At 40.2% G+C, this 10,862-nt stretch overlaps 1 protein-coding gene across 3 annotated transcripts in view; it reads right to left on the reverse strand.

The window, feature by feature from the left end:
• The window catches only part of LOC111951859 (annexin A11), a 35,072-nt gene extending 26,136 nt beyond the window's left edge, over nucleotides 1-8,936 (reverse strand). For 2 of the 3 annotated variants that reach the window (XM_070435001.1, XM_023970145.2), the window contains exons 1-6: nucleotides 8,799-8,936; nucleotides 5,604-5,884; nucleotides 4,800-4,888; nucleotides 3,937-4,281; nucleotides 3,575-3,662; nucleotides 479-573 (exon numbers count right to left, since the gene is read on the reverse strand). In XM_070435001.1, the coding sequence (XP_070291102.1) occupies nucleotides 479-573; nucleotides 3,575-3,662; nucleotides 3,937-4,281; nucleotides 4,800-4,888; nucleotides 5,604-5,874 (888 nt within the window). In that variant the 5' untranslated portion in view covers nucleotides 5,875-5,884; nucleotides 8,799-8,936. Of the gene's footprint in view, nucleotides 1-478; nucleotides 574-3,574; nucleotides 3,663-3,936; nucleotides 4,282-4,799; nucleotides 4,889-5,603; nucleotides 5,885-8,366; nucleotides 8,682-8,798 lie in introns of those variants that run through there. The other variant, XM_070435002.1, reaches the window with a different exon arrangement.
• Between the last annotated feature and the right edge of the window lie 1,926 nt (nucleotides 8,937-10,862).

Raw genomic sequence — 10,862 nt, forward strand, 5'->3', positions numbered from 1 at the left:
GTTCTGGGTATGTACCATGCGTGTTCTGGGTATGTACCATGCGTGTTCTGGGTATGTACCATGCGTGTTCTGGGTATGTACCATGCGTGTTCTGGGTATGGCTGTAGCTAATAAAGAATCAGATCCCTCAGCGAGTCGTTTACTGGCAGAACCAACAGCTGCTGTTTAGATATCAGTGGCACACACTAGAGAATACACACTTCAGGACTCTCACTTCAGGGCAACATATTCAGACCATTTTATGACGCTGTAACACTTATTTCATTGTTCCCTAAAAACTTAATTAGATAAATAAGGTATCAAGTGTTTAAATGGGAGTGAGAGTCGTGCCTATTCCTTTCAGAAGAAATTATAAGAAACAATGTATGGTCATAATCACTGTATTGTCTTTCTATACTAAGAAATAAGCTATAAGAAAATGTATATTGTACTTACATAGTATAATATAGTATAATGTCAATATGACTGTATTAGCTACCTTTCCGTAGGAGGTTTTGAAGGCCATGAGCATGGGAACACGCTGTCTGTTGGAGCGACTTCCTAGCAGGTCTATGATGGCCTGTTCATCAGTACCTGTAGGACAAGTCCACTGTCAGAACACATATTCAAACAGCCCATCCATTTCCCTTGGTGGATTTAGAACATCATTTTTTAGTAGTGTAGCTGAGCAAACAACATTACCAGGTCCTGGTAATACATAATTAAGTCATTCAAAGATCGATGATCATTAATAGAAGACAACATAACTGCTAGTGTTGATTATACCTATGCAAACTGTTCAAATCTACACTGTGTATTGTATATGGGACTGGCAAGGGGTTGTTTCAGGACAGGGCCTATTCTAACAGCTGGCCATTACGCATGCAATTTTTGTTTCTGGTTCCAATATTAGACTGGGTCTAACTCACTCACTAGACCCCTATATAAGGGGCTAGGGGTTGTTTCTGAATGGGGTCTAACTGGCCGTGTCCGAATACCCATACTTGCGTCCTAAATAGTAGGCTGTTTGAGTATGCAAAATAAATTGTTTTATAGTATGTATTTCAAAAATTTGAGTATACTTTAAATGCCCAGATGTCATAGTAATTTCTGCTTTGACTACAGTTGATAATCAGATATGGGGATGTGCTCCCGAAATCAACCAATAATGCGAAACAACGCAATCGCGCATTGCCCATTCTCACTATGAGAAAATAGAACGTTTTATAGTAAGTTCATTTTTGAAAATCGAGTATGGTTTAAATGTATTTATTTTACTTAACCTTTATTTAACTAGGCAAATCAGTTAAGAACAAATTATTATTTACAATGACGGCATACGCTGATGAGCCAAGTAAATCCCCCCGGCAAAACCCTCTCCTAACGCAGACAATGCTGGGCCAATTGTGCGCCGCCCTATGGGACTTCCGATCACGGCCGGTTGTGATACAGCCCGGGATCTAAGCCGGGTCTGTAGTGACGGCTCTAGCACTGCGATGCAGTGCCTTAGACAGCTGCGCCACTCAGGATCCCTAAATGCCAGGATGGTATACTAATTTCGGAGCTTCATCAAGTAAAATTCAATGCACACTATTCCACAATGCATTGGAAGAGGTGGGCTGCGTGTGATAGGCCCTAGTTCTCTACAAGTGGCCAAACAACTAACTAGGCTACTTAAAACCCGTTCCTGCAGTGGAATGACCAAATCACCCTTCTGTGATGTACAGTTTATAGTGTAACATTGGGATGCAAACTCAAAATGTAATACATCTCTATGTCTGACATGGAAAGGGAAAGGGATACCTAGTCAGTTGTACAACTGAATGCATTCAACTGAAATGTGTCTTCCGGGCCCATAACCACGTGTGTGAGGTGTACACTTTTGTTTCAAAGTAGATTTGTTTAAGACTACCAAGAAACACTGAGTGACGCTGATTTAGACCATTGCATTAAAAGGTTAATTGGGAAGATGCCGAATAGCGAAGGTTCTGAGGTTTTGTTCAAATGTAAGCTATGTAGTTTTTGTTCTTCTTAAAATGATCACAAGTATTGCATCGTAGGCTACATCTATGAAAACAGAAGTATTTTAATTTTTTTTTTTGTTCTCTTGGTTTTTGTCAGAGCTTTTAAACTAAATACAAAACCATCTTTTGATTTCTGAATGTGTCGACACCGGGATTCGGGATGTGGCTGCATTATTGATGTCATGTTAATCAGGGCTTTTGATTTGAACATATGTTTTAGTTTGTAGGCTAGGCTAGCTCATTTAATCAGCTTTTGATTGTACTTTTGGGCGACCCAATCAAATTAAACATAGAAATGTGAGTTATATAGATCTGCTTTTCGCATGAAAGAAAGTCTAGAAGCGGTTTCTTAAGTTTCATTTTTGCGTCTTTTACTTTCGGTTTGGTACAACAGCTCAAAACGCTGAAATACAATATTTTGTGGTTATGGAAAATATATTTCACGCGGTTTAGATGGTACATGATTCTCTACACTCTGAGTGCTTGTTTTGTAACATAAACTGAAATTAGGCGAAATTATTTTAATTTTAGCAACCAGGAAATGGCGGAGAGATTTCTGCAATATTGAACCTTTAATTTATTTAATTTATGGATCAAGCCTTAGCAGTCATTCTGATCTCTTCCCTATGACCAGTGCTTTGTTTGTTTTAGTTGCTGTCCAGCGGTTCAGAATTTGCGATGCACCCGACTGTCCACGTTTTCCTGTGCAATAGCTATTGATTAGAACTTTGACAAGTTTTGTGTGTACTAGGCTATTTGATGTCATTTATATATGTTACAGCACTTTGGTTTTACGAATAGATACTTTTTTTCCTGTTCTCCAGTTTTTGCATTTTGCCTTCAGCAACTTCACAAATCAGTTTTGGGTATGTGGTAGATTCTGACTATAACTATTAGCTAATAAATATGTTGAAATGGAACCAAATTATCTGTTTCTGTCTTTAGTCCTTTTTAAATAGCATAGATTGGCTATATGGGCTACAGTATAGCGTGAATGTGATAGTCTGACTATAACCAGCCTGAGTAGGCCTATAATTCCATTAGGTAGAATGTGATAGTCTGACTATAACCAGCCTGAGTAGGCCTATAACTCCATTAGGTAGAATGTCATAGTCTGCCTATAACCAGCCTGAGTAGGCCTATAACTCCATTAGGTAGAATGTGATAGTCTGACTATAACCAGCCTGAGTAGGCCTATAACTCCATTAGGTAGAATGTGATAGTCTGCCTATAACCAGCCTGAGTAGGCCTATAACTCAATTCATATTATATTCAGAGTTTAGAGAAATTAATTGAATTGGAAATTGGCTGGTTAATACGAGACATGTCCATTGAATTTGGAAAATGCACCTGCACTCAGCCCTGCCCCACCTACTCAAGCCAGTCAGGAGTACATAGTGTGCACTTTAAGTATGTAGTACACTAGTATGGGTATTCGGACACAGTCTCTCACTCGCTAGACCCCTATATAAGGGTATAGGGGTTGTTTCTGAAGAGGGTCTAACTCACTCACTAGACCCCTATAGTGTATAAGGGGCTGTTTCTTGACTGGGCCTATGTAACCAACTCACCAAAGCCCTTCATGGCTTTCCTCAGAACCTCCACATCTCTCAGTGGGTCTGCTCCTGGATAATCCTTGATGCTTCCCCGGAATCCTCTCTGGAAGAACAGGGAAGAAGAGGGCATTTTCCAGATTGCTTTACCCTTTCAGTGTTAGCTGCCAGTAAAACTCCTGTCAAATCTGTAATCATTGACATCTCAAGAAGAAACAGAAAACTATAGAAACACTATCAGTATTATTGCAGAACACTCAGATATCCAAGTTGAAACMCATGGATGAAGTATGGACACTTAACAGGATGTAAACCTGTCCTAAATAGTCTTTTGAAGTACTATTGTCACAATAGGGTTAAATCTTCCCAGTGTCTCTTACGTTGATGGCAGGAGCGACGGGCATGGCTCCACCTCCATATCCTGGCATGGACGGGTTGGGCGACGGGGCACGAGGGTACCCTGGCATGGGCTGGTTAGGCGCTGGTCCTCCTCCGTAACCAGGCATGGAGGGGTTGGGTGAGGGTGCCTGTGGGTAGCCAGGCATGGGCTGGCCTGGGTAGCCCATGCCTGGGCCTTGAGTCTGGGGCATCTGCCCACCTGGCTGTGGGTACAGGCCATGGGGCTGTTGGTTAGGGGGCTGGGGGGAATGTTGGGGGTACCCACCAGAGGTGAACATGGCAGGGTTGGGGTTAAAGCCCCCCATGGATGATGAGATCTGGTTGGCCTGTGATTGGAAGAAAAATGGGCATCCAATAAAAATATGCACAGACAGTATGCCGATTGGTTTAAACTATTATGCACGCTAAGCTGTTTTGCAGATGATCAATCATGTATTATAGGTAATACAGCATCTGCTGTTGTGTTTTGATTACAAAGAAAATAAAAGACAATGCAACATAAAGAAATTATACAAAACATGTCGTTTTGAAGGATTACAACAGTGAAAGAGGTGGCAGAAAATTATAAAATTTTTGAAGCAGTATCTTAGCTAATTACGAGCCATATTATTTTCATCATGCAAGAGAGATTTTGAAGAAAGGTTAACAAGAAAGCTGCAACATAGATTATTTTTATAAAAGTCTTACCAGTCAATAATTGGGTTGTGATTTCCAATATTGGCCATGCAATTCATGCTAACTGAAATATTTAACGCAATGATCTGAAGGGGGATGAAGTACAGGCATGTTGAGAATATTCTCTGTGTGATTTGGGGGGATGGATGTATTTTCATGCCATACTTACCATGCCTGGAAGATTGCCTGCGTTGAATCCAGGGTTGGACAGATTATCAACACCTATGGTGGGGAAACCAGCACCACCTCCCCAACTACCTGCAACAGGTGACATAGATGGGTGTATATGTCACTAAACAGTTTATGGCAAATCACTGACAAACTGATATAGGATTATTATTATAATAGTATGTATGTAGTATGTACTGCTTTTGCTATTATGTTGTGGCTGTATATGYTTTTAAACAATCAATCGATCAATTGTTACAAAAAAAAGTGCTTTTTTCAAAACAACATAGAAAGTGCTAAGATTTCATAGTAAGGTTTCAATAAATGTCTGGTGATTGTGCTAGGCCAGAGAGGTAAATACATTGACTTTGGAGTGAGACACCAGGACTGGCAATGAACTGTTCACACTTTCCAATATATGTGACTAACCTCGGMTTCTAGTCAGCAGATATGTAATGATTCTCAGGGCACACAGAATGGGAGGACTGTGTCAGACACTAGTTGGTCTGTGAGTRTTGTCTCTCAGCACAGCAGAGGTTGTTTAGAAAACACAACGCATGCACCACAACTTTACATCTAAACCTCATGATGATCTCTGGCCCTGAGATACAGGATGACAGAAGGACTCAGTCTCTGAGTCTGTCCAGCAGTACCCTATCCTCTTTTCTTGACCATGTCTTTATGTTTCTGTCTGTCTGTGTCTCCCTTAGATTACATTACATTTGATATACCTTGTACCTGTAAGAAATACTGGACGTGTCTGCATATTTTAGGCCAATCATGATCTGTTGAGCTGAGGCCTTACCTGCCGGGGGCATGGCTGGGTACCCTCCAGCTCCAGGCTGTGGAGGATAGCCACCAGCCTGAGGGGGGTAACCTCCAGCCTGAGAGGGGTAACCCCCTGCTTGAGGTGGGTAGCCTCCGGCTTGGGGTGGGTAGCCTCCGGCTTGGGGTGGGTAGCCTCCGGCTTGGGGTGGGTAGCCTCCGGCTTGGGGTGGGTAGCCTCCGGCTTGGGGTGGGTAGCCACCGGCTTGGGGTGGGTAGCCACCGGCTTGAGGGTATCCTGGATAGCTCATGGTTTATGGTCTGAAATAAAGAAAAATATCCAAATATAAGGCCCGTTTAATGTGTAAATGCATTTTTATAAAGCCAGGAGTTTTTCTGTTCCTGGTTAGGTCATGATGACAGGAACACCTCCTGCCTTACAGATACACAATATGGCAGTTGGACACACAGTTAGTGCCACGCATCTGTTTGTTGTAAAAACAAAGTTTTATGACTCAAATTGTGGCGTGAACACATAGGTTGGTGTTGTGGTGTCCATAGCAACTACAGAGCTAGAAACACGCCCATATACACAGTGGACCCCTCCACCCTCAATGAAGTTAAGCTGTGGAGGAGAAATAAGGCTGAATTCCTCAGGATGACCCAAGGTTTAAGGAATCTGGGTTCCCTAAGCTGATGGCTTAATTGTTAACATGGACAATTTATGGGTTGGGTCATACTGTGTGAAATGGAACTACTATGTTCATGAAATTGAGTATTTTCCTGAAATCTAGCACAAGGAAATGCCATCTGGAAGAAGACATACATACAGTGTGTATCTTGAATAGTAATTGAGAAATAAWTAATTAAAATGGGAGAATACCTATTTAAAGCCTTACTGTACACTGAAATACTACATTTCAAATGACCCAACCTTGACTCTCCTTTGCTTTTGTTACTTTTGGTGTTGGCAGTACAACTGCTTGTTATTTGACAGTGATTATGCTGCTGAGTGTGAAAAACCCATACTCCCATTTCATATGCCAACTTGTTCAATCCATGGCTCCATGTACACAATCCCTTCTCATAATTTGCATTTTAAGGACAGGGKAAAGAATGACAGACTGCTGCTGTATTTGAATAGGAACACAGTTCTACATCAGTGGCCTGTTCAGAAGGATGTATGGTTAGGCTAGAAAATGTTCAGATAGATATGTATAGTGTAGAACAGATATGATTCTCTCTCAGATTGAATAGGGAACATGTGAGCAATATGAATTATGTTTCAGACCATTTTATATCACCGACTACACCTCAGCAAAAAGTTCACTTTTAGATGATACAGTATAATATTTATGATGTAAAGACTTAYTACACTGTTATTACACCGTAACCCCCTATTTAATGTACTGTGCATGCGTATAAGACTACAGTTTAAAGGCGTCCATCCATAGATTCGGTTTACTCCTTGCAGATCTCGACTAGACGAAGTGAACGTCTGTTTTCGCATATTACCTTAAAATACCTTAGCTTGTAAAACGAGAAACAAGCGGCAATATTACTGTTTGTCCTTCTTGAGACGCTGTAGCCAGTAGACGTAAAAACGAGTTCTTAGTTACGCAATATTACATCTTAGACGTTTGGTGCAGTATTTCTCAAGTGGAAAACTGAAAACTAGTCGTCTGTCGTTGAATGACAAACACTTGAAGAATCCCTACTGTTGCCCAATAACTACAACCAGTTAGCAAGTCGGAAATGTTTGAGTTTCCTAGTTCYGTCTACCACGTGAACGCGGCAGTAGACAAGCCTAAAAAAATGTGTGTGCGCGAACGTCACAAATTTCGAAATAATACATCGTACTGTTTTGACGGGAAAGCCAAAGTCCAAACAGGAGTCAACCACGCTGTCGAAAAGAGTAAGACGTATGAATGATTCTCATCTAACCCATGTACAAAATACAAATTTCAACATAATGTATTTCCCCTTCTATCATTGTCCTGAGGCTTACAGATTTCAACTAACGTTAAGCAAGTGTAATACTGGAGTGAAATTGTGACTGACGAAATCTCATCTACACAAAAACAGCATTTGACTAAGACCCCTGCTCGGCCTACTCACTAAAGCCGATAAAGGCTATTACTGTATAATAACCAAACCTCAAATCAGTGGCAAATAGAGGCTAACTGAAGAACTAGGCTACCAACTGACACAATCGCTTTGATAGATTACAATGAAATGTGACACCTTTTATATTGATAAAATGTGAGGAACGGTACACATTTATAAAGGACTGTGTATAAATGTAAGTAGCCATTTGGGTTCCTTGTGTACACCAACCATGTTTGCTGGGGGGATGGGAGTGTTCAATACAATACACATGATGGGTGTTGGCTGTTGAGGCCTTGAACTCATACAAAAATAGATGGTTTGAAAATAACTTCCGAGTGACTCAAATGTGTATAGGCAGGCCTATCCAAAAGTTCAAACAACTMTTTTGCTGTATGTAGTAGACCCCAAAGAAAAATAAGTCTTATTTCCATCCACATGATTGGCCTATTACACAATATTTGAAGAAATAAATAATTCTAGGCAGTTAAACATTCTTATTCTAAATGTCATTTTCAACATTGAATTAATGAGAGAATAGCCATAGGCCGATGCTTATACTAACATTTTAGGAATAGCCTTACACTGACTGCCTCTACACCAAATGACAGCACAGCAACTGTCAAAATAGACAGAAGCAAAATATTGTGCATCAGTCAACATCGAACCAAGGTAAAAAATGTAAATATATCAGTACCTTTTTGGTCGACTTTCAGGCGCCAGCTAAACGTTAAATTCGGTATTTCCTAGTTGTAATGTTGCGTTGTAAAGGTTTTCTGCACTAGGCCTACTAATCGGAAGAAGACAAGCCAATTTACCGAAGCTCTGGAAGACCGCCTTTCGCGTTGTCAGGCAAATTACGCAAACATAGTTTCAAATAGGTCTATAACGATAGGCCTAACCGCTTAGCCTACTTTTATCATGTTCTCTGTGAGACATTTTGTTATTGCGTATCATATCCTTCGAGGAAGAAGGCTCGCTAGTAAATTATATATTTCTATAGAAAGCGACGTGTCAATAACACATCTACAAGAAACTTAGTTGCGCACTATCGCTATTGGAAATATTTGATCTACAAGGCTAGGTCACATTTGATTTAACCGAAAATTGCATTTCGTTTGCCACTTACTTTTGGTTCGCTAGACGCCTTGTCCTGGCTGCGCTGAGCTCTTTTTCAAGCTACAGCCCCTGTATGTATATAAGGAAGGTGGGTGGGACTCATATTTTCCATTGAGAAACACCCATGGGCACACACCATAAAGTAATTGACACACCACACTCGAGCACTATTGAGTGACCAACGTATGACAGTGACATGTTAGGCGACTCATCGAGTTATGTAAAAAGTGACAAACGATGACAGAATTCACCTAGTCATAGAGAATATGGTGCAATCGATTGAGCATAGCCTATGGTTATCTATGCTAGCACAAAGATACACKTTTAGGCTTACGTTTTTTTTCTATTCAACTGGAAACTGTTCATTTGTCTTCAATAATTGCTGTTGATTTTTGTTCACAGGGTGTACTTTTAGACTTTACCCGGCCTACTAATAACAGTGGTGGAAAATGTACCCAATTGTCATACTTGAATAAAAGGACAGATACCATAATAGAAAGTTACTCAAGTAAATGTTAACGTCACCCAGTAAAATAGTACTTGAGTAAAAGTCGAAAAGTATTTGGTTTTAAATATACTTAAGTATCAAAAGTACACGAAATTGCTAAAATATACTTAAGTATCAAAAATAGAAGTAAAAGTATAAATCATTTCAAATTGCTTATATTAATTAAGCAAAGCAAACGGCACCATTTTCTTGTTTTTAAAATGTACGGATAGCCAGAGGCACACTCCAACACTTAGACATTATTTACAAAAGATGCATTTATGTTTAGTGAGTCCGCCAGACCATAAGGCAGAAGCGATGACCACGTGTTCTCCTGAAAAGTGCATGAATTTCACAATTTTCAGGTTTTGCTAAGCATTCAAAATGTAATGAGTACTTTGGGTTGTCAGAAAATATTTATGGAGTAAAAAATAACAATATTTTCTTCAGGAATGTAGTGAAGTAAAAGTAAAATTTGTCTAATATATAAATAGTTAAGTAAAGTACAGATATCCAAAAAAGCGACTTAAGTAGTACTGTTAAGTATTTTTACTTCAGTACATTACACTACTGACTAATAACATATCAATGGGTGTGTCTATGTCCACAACAACTTGACAGCCATGCTGGGATAGCTGSGTATTCACTAGGATCAAACTGAAGCAAACGGGCCGAAAAGGGGAGGGACCTACCTGAATTTGTCCAATAAGAAATCCTTGTTTTCGTTTTCGTTGCAAAACATTTTGTTACCATGTGCACTAATGAATATACGACCATGTTCTTCAATAGGCCTACGACCAGATGGGGCAGAATTTGCTGTGCCTTCTAGCCACAGAAATATTTGACAGTAACGAATATTCTATATTTTATTTAGCCTATCTATTATTGGAAGCTTGTGGAAGGTGTGACAAGTTTGGGTTCTTTTCACAAAACAGTACAATTGGATAGGCAGAGTTGCATCATTATGTGCTTTAGCCAATTACCACACTAGCCTATAATGACCCGCCTAAATTTCATCACAGCATTCACAGCATTATGAACTATTTTATTTACTCTGGAATAGTCATATTTCATTTACAGTGGATCAATTGAAGTCAGTGAACTAAGCAGACCAGACCCAGCTGCTATCACATTGATGTCTAAGGGAGAGCCACCTTGTTAAGCAGAAAGGAAATTACATGTTTTTCTCCCAATGGTAAAAGGCCTGAGGGAACTATCTTGATTTATCCACCAGCTTTAGCGATGTCTTATAACTATTACCTTATTCCCTTGTGATGCCACAAGAGGGAGTGTGAATATGTGCTGGTATTTGTTAGGAGGTCAGGGTTAATCTCTGTAGACTAGCACAGGGTTAGTCTCTGTAGACTAGATCGGGGTTAGTCTCTGTAGACTAGGTCGGGGTTAATGTCTTTAGACTAGGTCAGGGTTAGAAGGGTTAGTGTCTGTAGACTAGGTCAGGGTTAGTGTCTGTAGACTAGGTCAGGGTTAGAAGGGTTAGTGTCTGTAGACTAGGTCAGGGTTAGTGTCTGTAGACTAGGTCAGGGTTAGTGTCTGTAGACTAGGTCAGGGTTAGTGTCTGTAGACTAG

This window comes from Salvelinus sp. IW2-2015, linkage group LG25 (genome assembly GCF_002910315.2).
Source record: "Salvelinus sp. IW2-2015 linkage group LG25, ASM291031v2, whole genome shotgun sequence".
NCBI lineage: Eukaryota > Metazoa > Chordata > Actinopteri > Salmoniformes > Salmonidae > Salvelinus > Salvelinus sp. IW2-2015.